The following is a 21,554-nucleotide window of genomic DNA, read 5'->3' on the forward strand; positions in this document are numbered from 1 at the left end:
TACAGAAGAGAAAAGTCAGGCCACCAGCCTTGTTGTTCTGTCTGTAGGGCGGTGGACATTATAGACCTGTGTGAACAGAAATAAAAATTGTTTTGCAATTTAAAAAAAGCTTTAAGATGGCTATGTAAATTATATTTTAGTACATATATTTTACATTATACATTATATTTTAGTATATTTTAGTTTAAGAAGTCTCTGTAATGTGAGGGCCTTCCAACAACAATTCATTGCATCCAATCCAATAAGGCAAGCCTAAACGCAACTGTTGGAGAATCTAAAAGAGATTTTACAAGATAGTAGTGTGCATGGGAATCTTTGGAAACATTTTTATATTTATTTCTACTTAAAGTGAATCTGTGCTTTGCCCATGCATGATAAGACAACAAGTGTACTTTAATTCTACCCTCCTCAAGAAGAGCAGTGGCCAGGAGCAATCCAAAACAGGTGTGTAATTGGTGGGTCACGGGAATTGTAGTTTACATATGTTGCACTACCCTGACAGGAGCTCCTAGTAAATGGTTTCCCCTACTCCTGCTCAGCCAGGCAACAAGTATTTTTCACTCGCATCCAGACACAAGAAACAGTAACTGTTTTTTTTGTTTTATTAGGGGTAGTAAGCTTGGATGGGATAAAGGGGTTTTGGGATGCCTGACTTGACTGATACGATGAATGGGGACAACTTTCTCCCTATGTACAAATATCCTGGACTGTTCTCTGTACTGGCCTCCTACAGTCTTTAGAGATCAAAAGCACTAGTCCTTTGCGAACTGGGAGCTCAGCAGAAAAATAGCACAATATGTTGTCAGCTGCATACAGGAGTATCACCTCTCCTGTATAGGAACTGCTCCCGGCTCTACTTACTACAGGAACTACCGTCCCTCCTAGCTGCTTGTCCACCAGCCCACCTAGACGCTCTGATGATCTCCCTGGGCAAGGGATAGGAAGAGTTAAGCCCAGCGCTGTCCTCCTAAAAGGCTTGTTACATGTGGCAGTCTCTCCCCTTGTGAATCCTTGGGTGTGCTAATGTACTCACTCTGTCCTCTTTGCTCTTGCTGCTCCTCAGGCAAGATTCCTTTCCAAACTGTGATGCTATTAGGATCTTTCCAAACCAGCCTGAGCCCTGCCTGGAGGCACAACCCCCTCCCCTTGACCCAGGGGTCCCTCCTAGGCCACCAACAGACTCTTCAGCACTCCATCTTTCACCCGACTCCCCTGCTGGTATGGCTCCACCATATTTAGGGGCTGACTCAGCCATCCTGCCAGGACTGGCATGAAGATTGGCCAAGTTTCCTCAAGTATGAAGATCAGCCTTCCTGCCCTGGGCACACTTACTTCTAGAAGTTTCTCCAAACTTCCAGATCCAGGGGGAGGTACCAGAGACCTATCCCTGTGAGTCATCCAGCCTGACCTGCAGTAAACCCTGACCCAACTTCAGACTCACAAACTAACCATGGGTCATGACATAAATTTGCCTGCACTAACACTGATAGCACACTAGAGGGTGCTACACATAGGGTTTAGAATGAACCATGTGAAAGCATTGATTGGCTCGGTGTTATCGGATACATACTTCGCCGTACCTTCTACTCTCAGTGCTGAATGTAGTGGCGTAGAAGCAAAAGAAAGGTAAAAATATATGCTACTGAGGAAGGTTACATTAGAGATCCTGTTAAAAATAAATTGCATAGAATTAAGCTATAAAAGTTCAAATTTAATGGATGAACTAGGTAATATTAATAAGACTTTATTGTCACTGTATAAAAACATACAACAAAATTTCCATACAATACAACCCTGGTTCTGATACCTTATTTGTTGTAAATTTTCCTCATTAATGAACAGTCTATAAATGTATAGTTATTTATAACCTTTGCAAATATCTAAAGCTCTTTCTTTGTCTTATTTACTAACAGAAATAATATATAGCTGTGCTCAAATCCCAATAGTTTGCACCTGTTTATAATCTCTCAGGTGCTTCAGGGGATTACTTTGACGTTGGCCAGCTTAAAAATGTATTGCAATATGTGTGAACTAAAAATCCCTGTTTTTTTTATTGCAAAGTTGGCTAGAAAGGGTATATAGCAGTGTGCAGAGACTTCATCCAGAAATTCTTTTATTTACTAACAGGACCATCAGGAACCACCATCTCTGTTTTTGGCACACAGTTTGGTTCTGATGCCGCAAATGTTACAGTGACTATTGGAAATGCCACATGTGTCATCACCTTCATATCAGATACTTTACTGAACTGCACAGTGACAGACCACTGGGGAGGAACATTCCCAGTATTACTACAGAATAAGAAAGGCTATGCAAGATCCAGCGCAGCGTTTACATATGAACTGAGTATGACAAGCATCTCTCCTAACCAAGGTGAGTGCCATGAGTTGTAGGGTGCTGCTGGAGAGACTTGGGGAGTTCTGGGACTGGGGCTGGGGCTATTGGGGTCAAGTTATCATTATTTTTAGCTGACAATAAGTCAATGTCAACTTACTGGAGACCACATGAATAGTGATTCTTCAGAGCAATTTGGGCCTTACGTCTCTGCAACAGGATATTGATGCTTTCTATGACTGTATTGATCCATCCATTCTACTTATTGATGATTGTCCTGTTCTTTTTCCCTTTATTTTTGTTTTTCAAGAAAAATTGTCCTTTACAGTCAGTTGGTTATATGTCCAGACAGCTTCAGCCTAGTCATCTGGGTTTCTAGTGAAAGGTTGGGTCTGATTTGTTGCTCTCTACAATGTTCTTAGAATGCTTTGCCAACACAAAGTAACATAAAACAGCATAGCCTGGACACATCTTATCTTTTGTTCTTATAGACACATGAGTACTTTTGAAAATCTTTTCTAGGCCTCTTATTTTTGCTTATTCAATCTGTGTTCTATCTCTTGACTGTAGATGTTTTTCTTGTAAATAAGTGATCCAAGGAGGCAGACGGTGTCAACTACATCTATATCTTCATGGACTCTGAAGTTAGCTGCCTTCCTTGTTGTTATAACCTTAGTTTTAGCTGAAGTCCCATCTTTTTACTCTGTTCTTTAACTAGTTCTGGACTGGAGGGTTTTACCCCCTTAATGACCAGGCCATTTTTTGCAATACAGCTCTGCGTAATTTTACCTGACAATTGCGTGGTCGTGCGACGCTGTACCCAAATAAAATTTATGTCCTTTTTTTCCCCATAAATAGAGCTTTTTTATGGTGGTATTTGATCACCTCTGCGGTTTTTATTTTTTGCGCTATAAACAAAAAAAGAGCGACAATTTTGAAAAAAAAACCCAATATTTTCTTACTTTCTGCTATAAAACACAGGCGATAAAATGTTTTCATCAATTTAGGCCAATATGTATTCTGCTACAAATTTTTGGTAAGAAAAATCCCAATAAGCATACATATAGACTGAATTACACAAACATTTATAGCGTCTACAAACGATGCAATATTTTTATGGAGTTTTTCTTTTTGCCTTTTTATTATTTTTACTAGTAATGGCGGCGATCAGCAATTTTTAGTGAGGCTGCGACATTGTGGCAGACAAATCGGACATCTAACTGACGCTTTTTGGGTACTAGTGACACCAATACAGTGATTAGTCCACTGGACTCCAGCGGCGCGATGGTACCATCTAGTGGCTATTGAATGAAACGACATACATGTACGTCGTTTAAAGCAATAGCGCAACTTTGCCACAGTATATATGCGGCAGCCAGTCGGCAAGTGGTTAACTTTCGCTATGAGACTCTTAAGGTCCACAACATTTTCAGCTATTAGCATAGTGACATCAGCATGTCAAAGATTGTTGATGCTTCTTTCTGCATTGTTGAAAACCTGGGGATCCCCAGGATGTCACTGACCAAATATGATCATGTCCATATATGGTTAGTAAGTCATCTGGGTGACCACGTCCCTTTGTTTACAATTTCTTGGCAGGAAACTGGGAAATGTCATTTGGTGGGATTAACCTCCCTGGCGGTATTCCCGAGTGTGGCTCGGGGTTAATTTTCAGTCCCAAAAGCGGTAACCCCGAGCCACACTCAGGATTACCCCACAATGTTACTCACCTTCCCTGCGCTCCCCCGGTGTCCTCCCCAGCGTCCTCACTGTCTCTCCCCGCTCTGTGCACGGCCGATTGCCGGCACTTGCCTTCCAGTTCCCTCCCTGCGAGCGTTGCAACACAGAGGGGTGGAACCGGCGGCAAATTAAAAAATGTAAATACACTAAATGACATGATACAAAGCTGTGATCCTAACGGATTACATTGTATCATGCCATTTCAGCACAGGATTGCACCTGGATACTTTTCCAGTGCTCTGCTTGTGCTTTTCCAGTGCTTTGTGCCTGGAACATTTTGGGGAAGGACAGCAGGGGGAGGACAGCAGGGGATCGCAGGGGAAGGTGAGTTTTAAAATGTAAAACAACAGATTTTCGTGCAAAACAATGTACCGCTTTTAGCACAGAAATCTGGACAAAATCATAGTGCCAGGGAGGTTAAAGCAACAGGATCAGATGTTTCAAAAGGTTGATATAGATCTACATTATTTGACAACATGATTAACGGTGGATTGACATTGTGTGCGTTTTTTTTTTTTTTTTAATTAAAGGACTTGTCAAAAACTGTGTGCAGTGTGTTTATTTACATCCCTTCTTTGTGAATGAGTAGGGGTAATATGTACTCTTTATTTCACCTAGGGGCACCATTATCTGGGGGTAACCCTATAGCCTCCCACAGATCCCCACAACCACCAAGCCAGTATTGTAGGGAATAGGCCCTTCTCCTTATCAACATGGGGATAAGGTGCTCTTCAGAGGTGTCTTCCCTGGCAAGGTACCCTGCTCATGATGAAAGCATATGGCCTGGTGTGGTTTTGAAGGGGGGCCGCACATCTCCCCCCCCCCCTCTGCCTTTTTCTGACCAGCCAGGCTGCATGCTCACATATTATATATTTTTTATACATAGACCTGTAAGTGACACAACCTAGAAATAGTTACTATATGATTATTTAATATTATATTGTATTAAATTATATGATGTGATACGATACATGATATTTGTTATGAAGTTATTATGTAGCCAATGATTTATTTATCTATGCTGTTTAGGAAGCTTTGGTGGTGGATTGATACTCACTATTGCTGGCTCTGGGTTTGATGAGACGTTCTCCAAGGTGCTGGTTTGCAGCTCTGAATGCAGTATAGATCAAATGAGATCTAATGCAAGCTTCCTTCTCTGTGAATTGCCTTTGAATAATGGTAAGTGGCTGAACTACCCATTAAATCAACCAGCTGAACATATCACACTTACAACTTCACTGAAAAGCAAACCACAGCCTTTTAGAAATTCAAACATATTATTCAGTTTTTTTAGATAATATGCCATAATTCATAAAATGATTGTGATCACATTTGTCTATTGCACTGTATTTTCTCAATATTTATCATATCTTAAAATACAGGAAACTACTTTAAGTTTGGAGATCATTTGTGAAATAATGCTTATTACAATAAACTGACACGTGGACACGTAATAACAGTGGACACTTAATAAAAAGGTGTTGTGTGCCAAATAAGATGTGAAGAGGCAACATTGATATATTTATTTGCAATTGCATTAAAGAAGCCAATGCATTTCATGAGTAAAATGTACCCCCTTCTTCAGTGCTATAAACCACACGAAGTATGAATAAAATTATAAAAAAAAGAACCAAAATCATCTGAAAATGTGATAATATAATCAAATAATAGTAGTTTTTCAAAATGAAACCAGAAATAAAAGTGAAACAAAAGAAAAATTAAACATTAAATTCTCAAAAAGATAATAATTTATATTTTTATAAACAACTAGACATTAAGCCCGTTAAATTAACGGGCGCTAGAACATATGTGGTCAAACATTTGTAAAAACAGAAAAGTTTGCATGATAAGCTTGTGTTAAATAATGCTCATTCCCCATATAACCAGCATGCTTTATAACATAAGCTCTATTAACACATCTGCTTCTGGAGGTGGACATTTGTAAAAACATACTTGTTCCAGTTAAGCAAGAACCTCAGTCAGCTCTGCGTCCCTGTTGCCCTAGCAATGTCGGGGACATGCGCAGAGCTGACTGAGCGTCTATGGCTTATCTCGTTCTTTTTTTCTAACAACGCAAGAGCCACATGACGTAGCCAGCTCTGCGCATAGCGTCCCTGTTGCCCTAGTAACATCGGGGACACGCGCAGAGCTGACCGAGCGGCTCTCGCATGCGAGTGCGCACCTGCCGCATGCCCGCGCACACCCGCCGCTTTCTATCAGATTTCCCTACCCCATCAGATTTCCCTACCTACGTCATTTCCGGTTGAGATCAGCTGTGGATTCGTCATGCAGCAACTTGTAGCTGCGTCACACGTCCTATTCGGCATGCGCAGATTAGGTAAGGAATTATGATAGCATCGTAAGGAGTCAAACAAAACTCCTAGTGTGCATGCGCCGGCGTATGCGCACCAACGTGTCGGGCATCGGGATTTCTTATAACAAACATCCATCCAATCTCCATGGCACACACTGCGCTGACCCGACACTGCACCGACCCGACAATCCGATCTCCATGCCCCACACTGCGCCGACACGACAATGAGACAGTGGGCGTGCGCGTGTGGGTAGGGAATAGGATTGTTGGATCGGCGCAGTGTGTGCCATGGAGATCGGATGTATGTTTGTTATAAGAGATGTCGCTGCCCGATCCGTTGGAGTGCATGCGCCCACTCATGCGCAGTAGGACTTGTGCCTCAGCCCTTACGATGTTATCAAAATTCCCTACCTATTCTGCGCATGCGCAGTAATACGTGTGATGCGGCTACAGCTGGTGCATGACGAACCTGCACCGGAAATGACGTAGGTAGGGAAATCTGATGGGGTAGGGTTTTCTGACAGAACACCGGCCGCCCGCTCATCTCTGCGCTCCAAGTCCCAACGGCTGTCCGTGGGGCACATGCGCAGTAGCACAATCCCACGGACACAGGGACTGGACACAGAGACACTTGTACTTTATATGTATAGATATTCGACCCCCCTCATATATAAATTGGGATTATAGTAAATGTTGGGCCCCTCTCATATATAAATAGTAATGTATGGTATAAACTGGGCCCCTCTACTGACTTCAGTCCATATACAGTATATACTGGGCTCTTCTCGTATATAAATATATGGTATATACCAGGGCCCCCTTGCATATATTACAGATGTTTAGTATATACTGGGCCCCCTCGTAAATAAATATGGAAGTTTAGAATATACCGGGCCACCTCCTATATAAATATGAATGTATAGTATATACCAGGCCCCCTCGTACATAAATATGAATGTATAGTATATCCGGGACCCCTCATATATAAATATGGTTGTACAGTATATACAGGGCAATGGCACCCCAATCCTTGCCCAGCTTCTGCAGGTGACAGTACCATTGTATCCTCTCCCATCATATAACATGGAGATACAATACATGATCCCCCCCCCAATCATATAGCATGGAGATAGAATACATGATCCCCATCATATAACATGGAGCTATGATACATGATCCCCCCCACCCCAATCCTATAGCATGGAGATATAACACATGATCCCCATCATATAACATGGAGATATAATACATGATCCCCCAGCCCCCAATCATATAGCATGGAGATATAATACATGAGCCCCATCATATTAGTTTGCCTCCCAGTGCCCTTTCCTGCAGTTTTACTGTACTTTTTATGTATATATATACACACACGTATATATATATATATATATATATATAATATACACGTATATATATATATATATTTATATATAATATATGTATATATATGTATGTATATATATATATATATATATATATATATATATGTATGTATATATATATGTATATATATATATATATATATATATATATATATATATACAGTATATATATATGTATACACACATACATACTTTAACTTATTTATCCCTGTAAATCAAAGAACTACAAGTACCATCAGCCTTTGTGACTGATGGCTTGTAGTTCTCAATGAACTACCAGGGCAGTGATGAGTGCTCTAGGTAGATCATTGAGCTTCCTGTCATTCAGGAACTGCCTCCCCGTATCAGAGTCTGACATTTCACCCGCAATCTGCTGATTGTTGGTGCATGGCTTTACAGGCTTCTTTAAATAAAAAATTATAAATGCACATGTTTATACCTGCAAAAAAAATGTGCATTTATCATTTTTTTTTAGTAAAGGTGAACTTATCCTTTAAAGAGAATCAGTTGTAAAATAAATACAGGGTTACCACTGTTCTACTTCTACTGACTTCTGTACCCTCTGAGTCACTGAAATTAAACAAACAGGTTCCAGTTCATTGCCTCAGAAAGCCATGACAACCAGTCAACTGGCATTTACAGGAGCAGAAATAGGAACAAAAGCCTCTGTACTTTATAAGTACAGGTTTAAATTTCTTTGACATCCGATCAAAAAGTTATAATTTATTAATGCTTCGTACAATAAGGGCCATGGTATATGTGCACCAATATGATGATAAATTACACAAATAAGTGGTAAGGAATGAGCTTATTCTTTCTACCTTTTTTTCCCAGGTACAAATGTTACTTCCCAGAACTGTAATGTTGGTGTCATTAACGGAAATAATAGTTTCTGGATTAGCAACTCCTTTACCTACTCTACTGCACTAACCCCTCTCATATACGATGTCACCCCCAAAAGAGGAGGAACCGCTGGGGGTACCAGACTCACCATCACCGGATCTCTGTTTGGGTAATAATTATACTCTTAATACTTTTCTATTGGCCATCACTGCAAGCCACTTTCTGCTATTGGCAATTTTCCAGGATTTAACAAGCTAAGAAGTATAAGTTTACTGAGCTGACAAGATGGCTTCCTCTACACCTCCTGTCCAATACCGCCCAAAGGTGGTGACAGGGTGTAGCAGGATGAGGAGTAGTCTGATGCCTGTAGTGGGTCCTGACACAGTGGGTGGTCTGATAACACTTTGGGTGACTGCTGGGATGCTTTTGACGCTCAGACTGGAACTTGTGCCGGGTGGAGCAGGAAGTAAAACTGTAATCAAGATGAGCCAGGCTCCAGAAAGAACTGGGTAGCAGCAGTACCACATTTGAAGAACTGGAACCCTCCATGGAGAGCCTGAACAGGCCTCCTAAACATTTATCACCCCCCCCCCCCCCCAGTCACCTTCTAGATACTTCCAGAGACTGGCTGAGGCATGATAAATATTCATAACTAGATATTTGGCTCTTCCTGCCCTGTATGCTGGTAGCTTCCTCCAGGTGAAAGAACTCAAATACCCAGCCACGAAACTATGCCCAGAAAAAAACAATCAATTACTTCTCCACTGCCATCAGTGAAGCGACAAACTAGTTGGCCTAACAGCCTAACTAGAGGATGGTGCTACATCGGTAAGATCATTATCTTTGAATCAGTTACAATGTTGAAAGATTTGACCTTCATTATAGTAGAAGATATGGAAGATATGGTGTCAAGATCAGGTTAACATTAGTCCAGGAGCTATTTTGTCTGTTTAAACAAAAGCTCAGGGAGTTCACAGATCACCCACAGAAAACACAGGACACTGCAAAGGGAAGAACATAGAAACATTGCCCCCTATTGTGGCAATAATTGAGGATGAGCTAGATCCTTTTAGCTTCCTTTACGATAGAGGGAAACAGGGCAAATAAACATTATTAGGAAAAGGAAGAATGAAGAGTACATTTGTTATAGATAAAATATATTACTTTCCCTTACAGGCTGCAAAATTGTTGGGATAAATTAAATGGAAATATCTAGTGATTACAATTTTTCTTTCCTTTGTAGCAATGACACCTCACGTATTTCTGTCACAATTGCACAGTCTCCATGCACTGTTCAATCAGCTAACAGCACACAGATTGTTTGCATTACCACAGCCCATTCCCCTTCAGAAAAAGCCAAGGTCCGGGTGAACATTGAAGGCCAAGGAGTAGCTCTAATGGTAAGATTTTTACATGAGCCAATATCTGTGATATCAAGTGACATCTGTATTACTGATAATGCCTAGTGTCCCAGCAATACTTCATAGACTCCATTGCAAAGAGCAGGTAAGTATAACATGCTTTAAGTATTTTAAGTATTTTTAAAAATGTGATGATCTTAGAAGTAATATTGAATAACATTGGACCATTTTTAAAAAAGGAAAGTATTAGTGCTTGAAAATAGGTGAAGCAATGTTTTTGTTCACAGGCTAGACTGACATAAAGTTAAAATCCCAATTCCAGGCACAACTTTTAGTTGCATAGCATTAGGCAGGGTTAGACGTTTGTTTGAATTTAACCGCAAAACACGAAAGCATGGATCTGTGGGTGCAGACTGGAGGTGATTCAGGGGCTTGAGGATTGCTCAACTGATCCTTTAGTGAGGATAAATTAGGGAACCAGTATAGTCCATCTGTGTCTCTCCAGTAGGATAGGAGCACTCCGATGACCAAAGAATTCATCTTAGGACTTGAAGGTTTGGAAACTGTCATGAAGTGAAGGTAAATCCCCATACAGGGACAAATACAACACCAAAAACAAGGATTCAAACCCTTTCCAAAGATAAATTGTTTTTGACTGGGACAGATAGACCTAAAGGAATGTTAATTGTGAAGAACAGGAGAAGAGAGGGATTTGGTTGCAAAGTGAGAGAGTGTGGAGCTAGACATTCTATAAGATTGGCCCCACTCTACTTGAATCTGTTGGATCTAAAGACTCCTTTTTCATAAAATAGAGTTAACCTTACTGTGTGATATGATTTTCATGTTTGTAAATTTCAGGACAATGCTGACTTTTTCTATATTGATGTTTGGTCCTCTAAATATACCTGGGGAGGGGAATCGCCCCCAGATGAAGGTTCAATGGCAGTCATCACTAAAGGACAGACTATCCTACTGGACCAAAGCACTCCAGTGCTGAAGATGCTGCTGATCCAAGGTAGGATCAAGCCATTTTTCCAATTTATGTCATGCTGTTCATTGAGTCTTGGTAGACTTTTCAATTTTGGCATGGGTATTTTGGGCATCATAGCCTTCCCCCATATATCAAGGAACTCTATTCCAAATATGCTTTATCAGTAGTTAGCAGGCAGGGCATGTATATACAGTATGTCTGTAGATCAGAGAAGGATGCTAGCGGAAAGGAGTTCAGTCCTGTAGCTACCGACTATCTATTCTGAACAAGCTAGTATTCAGACTTGCATAGATTAATCTTATAAAAAGTGGGTGCGGTTTATCAAAATAGAGGTTTAGGGTCTAGATTATCAATTTTTGTATTTTCAAATGATGAGTCGTATGTTATGGTGGGTAAACATCATAAATATTTATTATCTGTTTTACTCAAAATCAACTTATCAGAACCAATACAGACATTTTTTAATTCGGGCACTAAGATTTCACTTTTCACTGATTGTGCATAGATTTGGGTTCCCAAAAGGGACAGGGCTTCCTAAAACTAGGCATGACATGTTCAGATAAAGTCAATATGTGAGCTGACATATCAAAATATGGTGCATATGTGGGCTGACCTGTCCAAATGTGGTGATATGTGGGCTGAGCTGTGACATTATGGGGTCAGGGCTGGATGTGACCCAGTTTAGTTTGAAAAGTTGGATAGCACAGTAAATTAGACTGACATAAAATCACTACTATTTAATGTACTTCATTGTATAGTGTTTTAGTAGACCAGTAAAAAAGTATATTGTGAATTCTGCTTTGGTATAGGTAAGGGGTATAGGAGTTTAATATTCATACCTGCCCTTTCACAACAGGAGGAACTCTGGTATTTGATGAAGCTGACATTGAGCTCCGGGCTGAGAATATTCTTATTACAGATAATGGTGTTATGCAGGTATGGCTGACCACGGTGTTACTACATTATCAGCGGAACTGTGAGCTTAAACATAAATAATTATAATAAGTTTGGTTTGCTTTATGTTTATATTTAGATTGGAACTGAGGCTGCCCCATTCCAGCACAAAGCTATTATCACTCTGCACGGACATATACGCTCCCCAGAGCTACCTTTGTACGGGGCCAAAACATTGGCAGTCAGGCAAGGAATTTTGGATCTTCATGGTAAGTCAAATTTTATTTATTGAAATAGATACCACTTATCTAACAAAATGTATAGAAGTCCAATATCGACAGGATAGCGTAAAGTATATCTTTGCATTGCATAATTATGTAATATACTGGAAAATAATATTTTATTAGGGCACTGAATATTAAGTTGGATATGGAGAAAAAACATCAAAGACCAATCAAAACTCCTCTTGATGTTTTCCAGGTATTCCGGTGCCGGTAACTTGGACCCGTCTAGCGCAGACTGCAGAGGCTGGAAGCTCTACTCTGTTTCTACAGCAAAGTGTGACTTGGAAAGCTGGGGATGAAATTGTGATTGCATCAACTGGACACAGGTAAATACCACACTATTCTTCACCAGTCACATCACACTCCAACAGAGATTTAAAGGGTGACATTCAATTTACCCCTGTGCAGTAGATGTTTGGCGCCCTATAATAGTGAATGTAAATTTGGAGCTCTGAATGTTTTTTTTTTTTTAATACAATATTCCCTCCTCCATTGAATCTGAAATGAAAGTGTAAGAAGAAACGTAATGTGTCAGATAGCAATTGAGTAACATTGTCCGTAACTGTACCTTGACTTCATATTTTGATTGCACAAAAAAACACAAAAATCACACTTATGTAGCTAGCTTGTGTATTTGTGCTTTGATACGTTTATATAAATAAATATGATAAAATCCTTATAATTTTCTGTTTGCTATTCTGTTCCCAGCTATCTATATGTAAAGTAGGGCCTCTTTCACACAGGCGTACTACAGTGTATGCCCATTCGAGGGCCGTATTTACCAGTACAGTGATACACAGGTGTATACAGTCCCATTCCTTTCAGTTGGGACACAGTGGCTGCACAGACACAGCTGCTAAAACAACACATGATCAACACCAGTATGTGCGCTGATCTTCATATCCCTCAAAAAGCTGGTAGACACAGGTCATAAGTGCATGATAGTCCAAACACTACACTTGGCAGCTGCATCTCTCAAGGATTTCACCGGGTGGCAGGAACAAGTCCAAAGACAAAAACAAAAGAGAGTGCGATCACCTCAATGTAAAAATGTTTATTATCCAAAAAGTTAAAAATCAAATGCACTCTCATTAGGTGAAGGAATAAAGGTACATCAATGAGCTCCTGGCTGCCTCTCCTTGGTAGTCACACATCCAGTCCATGGCGGAGAAGACCGCATGTGAGCACGCTGCTACAGAGCAGTTAAAGTCTTCCATACAACGCTGGTAAAGCCGCTGCCTTTCTGCAAAGCGCACGGGACCTAGTGCACGCATGCCTGGCTAGCAACAGTGCCAGCACCTAGCAGAGACATGCAGCAGGGCTAACAACAGGAGATGGAATGAGCCCATACTGTGGTTGCTATGACGGTGCGTTTCGGAGAAGTGGTCTCCTTTTTCAAGTTGAGTTTAATAAATAGCATGTTGTATTTTATAATGAACAAATGGCCACTTCCCCCACACACTTTAAAAGGACCAACTCAGAGAGAGGTCAGCCCGGTAATAAGCAGCCTAGACATAATTAACAACACAGGCTGGGAAAGCATTACTTAAATAGACATTGAGCCCCCGTTCACACTGGGGCGACCTGTGAGGCGACCTGGTCGCCTCACAGGTCGCCGTAGGTCGCCTGCCATACAGAAGCTATGGACCCGTTCTAATAGGAGCGACACAAGTCGCTCCGACTTAGAAAAAGGGTCCGGAGCTTCTTTGGGGCGACCCGGAGCGACCTGCATAGACTTCAATGTTATGAAGTCCGTGCCGGCCGCTCCGAGGTCGTGGGGCGAGCAGCGCGCCGCGACCTGTGAGGTCGCCCGGCAAAGTCGGGTCGCTGCAATGTGAACGGGACCTCAGGGTAAATCCACATAAATAAATAAAATGAACAAAACATAAGAGATAAAAACAAGTAAAAAAGTTTTGTGCCATTAAAACCAGCTACAAATACACTTTTGTAGGCTCAAAGAAATATACACACAAAGTGAAAGAATATAAAAATGAATAAATAAAACATTAATGGGTATTAAAATTATGATAAATAATAAATCAATTAAATTCAATTGATGACACTAACCATCATATTGTATAATACAAATATAAATGTATATTTATATTTATTTTCCCAATAGGCATAGTCAAAGTCAGAATGAGAAGATGACTATACAGTCTGTGTCTGCTGATGGCAAAATCCTGACACTAAGTCAGCCACTGGTGTACCAGCACTTAGGGATATCAGTCACCTTGCCCGATGGAACAGTCTTTGAAGCTAGAGCTGAAGTTGGCCTTCTTACAAGGAACATTCTGGTTAGAGGTTTCACCAATGTAGAATGGAGTGACACAATACCAGCATGTCCAGATGGATTTGATACAGGTAATTTACTGTTTTCTATAGGATTTGTTTCAGTCATGTTGATCTTTCTAAAGGAATCGCTTTTTTAGAATCCTCAAGTCTTATAAGTATATTATGAGTCTTGGGTTGGATCATGTGATCATTATGTCAACTATGATAAAGTGATCACATGCAGGCCAAAGGCATCAGTTGGATTGGCAAGGGGATCTATATAATAGTGTTGTTTTCAGATACAATTATATTATTAATATTTGAAAAAGTATATTAAATCAATTTTCAAAGTTTATGAAAAAAAATTTGTTCATTTTTGAGCCTATAATGAAATAAAAAAAAAGTTTAATAAATAAAAGCCTTTTATGATTTAAAAAAAAAAAAAAAAAAAAAAATATATATATATATATATATATATATACATATATATATATATATATATTGTTTAGATAGCCAATTTGTTTATAGCATTATTTACAAATTAACCAAAGAATGCTGACGTTGCTAAAATTGACCTAGGTATCAACAATGACCTCTGGTCACGAAAGGCTCAACTAACTTGCTGTTCATAAGCGTATACAAACCTAACTCTCCATAAAGTCCTAGAGCAGTGATGGCAAACCTTGGCACCCCAGAAGTTTTGGAACTTCATTTCCCATGATTCTCATGCACTCTGCAGTGTAGGTGAGTATCATGGGAAATGTAGTTCCAAAACATCTGGGGTGCCAAGGTTCGCCATCACTGTCCTAGAGTCACCTAAAGATTATGGATGTAGGTGTATAGTTCCACCTCTCACTTCTCCCTCTTCTATCAGCAAAGGGTTAAGGTGCCCATTGAGATAGAACTGTTCATAGACTTGCTAATCTGATCTGAATACAGGGAGTGAAATTGTTATCAATGGTATGGGTTTATAACTGTGCTTGTCCGACTTCCTTTTACCTTGTTGACCACCCCTGAAAGTGTGTCATGTCTTTTTCCAGGTGAATTTGCTACACAAACATGTTTCCAGGGAAGGTCTGGAGAGACAATAGGAAGTGATCAGTTTGGCGGATGTATAATGTTTCATGCACCGGAGCCTGGCAAGCTGCTGTCCATTGGAAGAATAGAATATGTAGAGGTAACTAAAATTTTCCTGAGATATTGAGGATTTGTGTACATTGCTACCTTAAGCTGGGTATATCCATTGAGCTGAACGAAAAAAAGAAAAAAAAACTCACAGATTTCTGCATGTACACAAGTGATATGGATGCAGGGATATCCCCCACTGTGGTATTATATTCTAACAGCAGGGACTTCCCCCATCAGAAGACACTGATCAACGCTGCATCCATTGGCTGCAGCAGCTGGCGGAATGCTGGTTTTCCAGCAGGACAATTCAACAGAAGCCAGCCTAACAATCTGCTTCTGTTGAACAGATGGCTACACACAGATTGAAATTGGTCTGGTTCCTGCTGAACTAGCTAAATTTCGATACCTCTATACCCAGCTTTAGACTTAAAGTGTTACTAAACCCACAACAGTAAAATCAGTCTATAAATGCAGTAAAGCATGCTTGTTTTACTCACTTTGGGACCTGAGGGGTTAATCCTCCACATTTTGTAAAAAAGCTGTTTGATCCTGTTTTCTCTGACCATCCCCGACTTTTGCTGTCCCTAATCCATCTGCTGATAGCACAGAGCCTTGGAGGCACTCTGCACATACCCAGTTTGGTGTGATTTGCTAGAGAGTTTTTTTTTTTTTTTTTGGAGGGTGCATGTGATCGGCAGAAGGCCAATCAGCACTGTCCAGACAGAGGGTCAGGGGAAAATACAGCCTCATAGGACAGTCAGAGGAGAAAGAAAACTCCTCCTATAAGCTTTAACCAGTGCTCGGCTAGACACTAATAGTCATAAGGCTGCTATATACTGCTGATGGAAAAAGGTATTTAGCAGTTTATATTTACTAAAATAATTGCATTTCCATATTCTGTGTACTGTGGGAGACCAGATATAGTGAATGTAGGGCCCTGGATTTAGTAACACTTTAAAGAGCAGTTAGCCCTAGCAGTGTGGGGGCCCACTGCAAGGTTATTTCTTCAAATCCTGTAGTTCAGCTTCAAATTATACTTTTAATATCAGGTTTAGGTGGACTAATATTACTAATAGCATATACATTTCAGAAGAGAAACATAAAACATAGTAACTATACTGTATGCCTTTCAGGTTTTCCATGCAGGTCAAGCTTTCCGGTTGGGACGATATCCTATTCACTGGCATTTAATGGGTGATGTGCAGTTTAAGTCATATGTGCGAGGCTGTGGGATCCACCAGACCTACAACAGAGCAGTAACTATCCACAACACTCATCATCTTCTTGTTGAACACAATGTCATTTATGACATCATGGGAGGAGCCTTCTTTATTGAGGATGGCATAGAACATGGTAATGTGCTTCAGTACAACCTGGCAGTATTTGTCCAGCAAAGTACCAGTCTTCTGAATGATGATGTTACACCAGCAGGGTATTGGGTAACAAATCCCAATAACACCATTAGGCACAATGCAGCTGCTGGTGGCACACATTTTGGTTTTTGGTACAGAATGCACGACCACCCAGATGGTCCATCCTACGACCCGAACATTTGCCAGAAACGAGTTCCACTTGGTGAATTCTACAACAACACTGTCCATTCTCAGGGGTGGTTTGGCATCTGGATTTTTCAAGAGTACTTTCCCATGGTAACAGGATCTTGCAGTTCTTCTACACCATCTCCTGCTGTTTTCAAATCATTGACCACATGGAACTGTCAGAAAGGGGCTGAATGGGTAAATGGAGGTGCTCTTCAGTTTCATAACTTCACCATGGTAAACAATGAAGATTCTGGCATAGAAACCAAGAGAGTCATTTCATCTTATGTTGGTGGATGGGGTGAGACCTATGGAGCTGTCCTTAAGAATGCTATCATTGTGGGCCATCTGGATGAACTAGGACTTGGCTCTAGTTATTGCACAGCTAGAGGCATAACTCTCCCATTCGATGAAGGTCTGACAGTATCATCAGTCAAGTTTATGAATTTTGACCGACCAAACTGTGCAGCCATTGCAGTGACATCAATTGCTGGATTGTGTAGTGACAGGTGTGGAGGATGGAGTGCAAGGTTTAATGGAATACAATATTTTAATGTATCCAACAAAGCTGGATTTCGGTGGGAACATGAAGTTGTATTAACTGATATGGATGGGACTCTTACAGGTAAAACTATTTTCTTTAAAATTGGGTTAGTGCTAATGATTGTTATCTAGAACCATGCCCAAAACCCAAAGAAGGTAATCGAACACCCAATATAAGCATGGAAATTACCCACCTCCCTTCCCCCCTAAACACTACCATTCCTGTATAGCTTGTATACTATATGACCAAAAATATGTGGCCTCCAAATGATTGATTTCAGGGGATTTTTAGTGAAGGGTACTGTTGATGCTACAGCATACAAATAAATTTTACACTTTCAACCTTGTGGCCACATTTTGAGAAAGACCCTTTCCAGCATGACTGCATTCCAGTGCGCAAAGCCAACCCCATGAAGACATGGTTTGGAAACTTTAGTGTAGAAAGTCATGAGCCAGCTCATTGGGCTAAATGGGCCACCACTCTAAAATCTCCGTATTAAAGGAGAGGTCCAGCAAATTTATATAAGTCTGATAATCAAGTGTCCACAAGCCTATATAATTTATTTGTAAATGGTTAGATTACATCCCCTCAGCAGGGTGGTTTCCTTTATTTGAAGTCTGCAGAAGCTTGTGCTGGAATCAGAAAGGTTGATAGAGTTGCACTAAGCTTCTATTATCTGCTTCCTACAGTGAGTAGGTACAAAAGGCTCTGCACCAGCCAATCCCAGCATTTTCAGGGATAAAATTAAAGTGGTTGTAAACCTCAAACATGAAATATGAACAAAGCATATCCCTGTATAGTGAGCGATTGTCCCAATTCAGAGCAATAAGTGTAATTTATGTCCACTGCCTTGTTCCTCTGCTATCAGTATGAGTCCCTTCTGAAATTCTTTTCTGACACCAAGAGAAAAATGGTGACAGTGTGGGGAGCTACGACTACGGAGAGCTACAGCCTGAGCTGTGTGCTGTGTGAAAAGGGGGGTCTCTTTCCTCCAATCAGCTCTCCCCACTCATGTAACTTCAGCACTCCTCCCCCTGATTTTTAGAGCTGAGAGATCCTGTTGAATTCTGCACTTTGAATGGATGTAGGGGAAAGATGACTGACAATAAACATGTACAACTAATGTAGAAGGATATGGTTCATCCCTGTGTATTACCACAATCACTTCACTGGGTATATGTAAGGGTTTATAACCCCTTTAAGGAGTTCATAAAGTTATTATATTTCTTACAATTTTGAAAATTTTCTTCATATAGGAAATATAGGAGCAAAGGTGGTACCAGCAAGCGGGCTGCTTGACCCATTGCAGTGTACCCAACATAGTGATTGGAGTGCTGGTTTCCCTGGTTTTGTCTGTAACTCCACCGTCAGTTTCCACCGACTGGCATTCAATAACCCATCTCCATCCTCCCTTCTCTGGAAAGATGTCATCATTTCCAACTCCTTTGGTAAGTTTTCTGGGTTATTGTCTCTGTACAATAAAAAAAAGACTCCTAGTAAACTCCATTTAAACATGTAAAATGTACCCAATAGCTGCGTGTATTAGGATACAGCTTTCTGTTTTATTACATTGTCATTTCTTTTTTCTTTTCCTTTTCTCTTCTTTCTTTTCCTTATCCTTTTCTACCTATTTTCTTCTATTTTCCCTTAATTATTTACTTTTTGTTTTCCCTTCCTTTCTTTTTTTTTTTTTCACAAAAAGGTGCTTTATTGAGGTAATAAAAACAGTAACAATATAACAGAGCAATTTGTCAAATGCAATAACATATCACAGAGAGTATCACACATTTCTTCAAACATTCCATAATGTAGCCGAGTAGTACCTGGCTTATCATGTGAGATAAGATACAGGTTCGATAAAGACTTTCAGAGTGCAGTTAATGAGTGTTATAATCGAATCGAACCGTATGGTAAAGTGTGAGTACGTAACTTCTTCAAGAAAAAAAAACTTTCATTAATTATGTCTATAATAGTTGCGAATAGAACAATAATCACCATAAAATAGAAGAGAGTATGGTGACAAGTCAAGAAAAGAAGAGGAAAAGAAAGAGAGAAGAGGGAGTAGGGCAAGTTGGGGGAGGAGGATGGGGGGGGAAGCATGGGGGAAAGGGGGGAAGGGGAGGGCTACCATCTCTATTTTGTAATTCTGGTGCCCTTTAAGGGGTTCAGTGTCAGTGGCTAAATAGCTGTGGTCAGGGTATAATGTAATTTCAAGGTTGGAGAGTTATGTCATGTAGTGGATTTCAAGGCGGTATACTCTTGAGACACAGAAAAGAGTGTCCAGTTAGCCCATAATTTACGGAAGGGCTTGTGACGTTCCATTTTCAAAGCAATAGACTTTTCCATCTTGTAAATTTGATCTATTCTCATAATCCAGTCCCTGATTTGGGGGATTTCAAGGGAATTCCATTTCAGCGGGATTAAACTTTTGGCTGTATCCTATCTTTTCCTTCTTATTTTGTTTTTTTCCCTTTCTACTTGCTTTTCTTTCCCTTTCCTGTTTCTTTTATTTATTTTTATTTTTTTTTCCTTTTTAGCTACTATTCCGTTTCATTTTCCTTCTTTCTTTCACCCCCTCCCTTTAATTACTCTTTTGACCAGATCTCAGTTTTTTTTCCTCCCCCTAATATGTTAATATCCAATTTAGGTCGCACTGTTGTTCCCTGCTTAGCTAAGCGTTTAACTCACCCGAATGGATGGATGGCCTTACTGCCTAATGCTAATTCCTTCAACTGGTATTTTAGTAATGTGAATTTCATCACCAATATTTCATACACTTCCACTTTCTATGGATTTAAGGTAAATGATTTTTTAGCAGATGAAGCAAATTTGTGATATGAACTGTAAGGCTGCATTCACACTAGCCTCCCTCATTTGATTTATTTTAAAATAGGAATTATCTGGGAAGTATACACATATTTTATGCTCCCCAGATCAGTTTTTCCTGCGTTTTAATTTACTTGTGTTTACCCACATTTACATGCATTTTGGTGTGTTCAGAAAACCTAATCTGACCTTGGAGACACAGAATTCTATTTCTCAAAGGCAGATGAATAACCCTAAATGCAAGTAAACACACAGAGTGAATTATACCATTTAAAACATTTACATGCATTTGGAAATGTCCTGTAAGCACATGCATGCGTGTATGTCATTGCCAGTGTCAATGAGGCCTAGGAGCGTTGTAAAAAGGCAATATAGAATATTCTTAAGTATATCATTTTATTAGAATGAGGCTCTAATTGAAAGTAAGAACATAGGCCCAATACTAAAGTGGTCACTGAGTTAATACTGAGATGTACCTTTCAAATCGCTGATGCATATTCTTCAGTCATGATTCCTGCAAAGCTGGTCAGGAAGTGAGGTCCAGATCACCATCTGACCTAGCCTTAGAGATTGTTTTTTTTTTTGTTTTTTGTAAAACAAGTTAGAAATGGCATCTCCTGCTTTTGTCAGGTCCCCTTTTAAAAATATACTCGACACTCCTGCAGACTTAATTGATGTCTTGCTAAAATGTGTCTTCAAAAAGTTGTGTTATTTAAAGCTTAAGTTGAGGCATGGACTATTTTGCACAGTTACCATCATCCATCTTGGAACAATATAAGTATGTATGTCCAAATCGTTCCTCACCACCCCACTTCTCCACCTTGTCCAACCAGAGGACATTGAGAAAATGTTCTTTCAATTTCCAAGCAAATGACTTCCTATGTTCACTATGCAGCAGGTCAGCCGCTCGGCATGGGATCCAGAAGCCAGTGGCAATCATTGTAGTATCAGTGCCTACTACAATGACTTCCAGCTTCATTGGGTTTTTTGCCAGGTATTTCACATACATACTTACATTGGTCCAAGCTGGATCAATGTAACTAGGAAAAATAGTCCATGAGTAAACTTCAGAACTTTAGAACAAATCTCCCAAGTCTT

At 40.1% G+C, this 21,554-nt stretch overlaps 1 protein-coding gene across 1 annotated transcript in view; it reads left to right on the forward strand.

The window, feature by feature from the left end:
* LOC309556567 (fibrocystin-L-like) overlaps positions 1–21,554 on the forward strand; it is a gene marked incomplete at both ends in the record, with an annotated part of 248,337 nt that overhangs the window by 155,236 nt on the left and 71,547 nt on the right. Inside the window, 13 exons of the mRNA XM_082259011.1 lie at positions 2,128–2,373; positions 5,104–5,253; positions 8,608–8,785; positions 9,860–10,016; positions 10,836–10,992; positions 11,825–11,904; positions 12,002–12,131; positions 12,343–12,472; positions 14,269–14,510; positions 15,461–15,597; positions 16,682–17,711; positions 18,887–19,078; positions 20,278–20,429. Coding sequence (XP_082115137.1) covers positions 2,128–2,373; positions 5,104–5,253; positions 8,608–8,785; positions 9,860–10,016; positions 10,836–10,992; positions 11,825–11,904; positions 12,002–12,131; positions 12,343–12,472; positions 14,269–14,510; positions 15,461–15,597; positions 16,682–17,711; positions 18,887–19,078; positions 20,278–20,429 — 2,981 coding nt within the window. The remainder of the gene's footprint in view (positions 1–2,127; positions 2,374–5,103; positions 5,254–8,607; positions 8,786–9,859; positions 10,017–10,835; positions 10,993–11,824; positions 11,905–12,001; positions 12,132–12,342; positions 12,473–14,268; positions 14,511–15,460; positions 15,598–16,681; positions 17,712–18,886; positions 19,079–20,277; positions 20,430–21,554) is intronic.

This window comes from Pelophylax lessonae (assembly GCF_965119305.1).
Source record: "Pelophylax lessonae genome assembly, chromosome: 5".
Classification (NCBI taxonomy): Eukaryota; Metazoa; Chordata; class Amphibia; order Anura; family Ranidae; genus Pelophylax; species Pelophylax lessonae.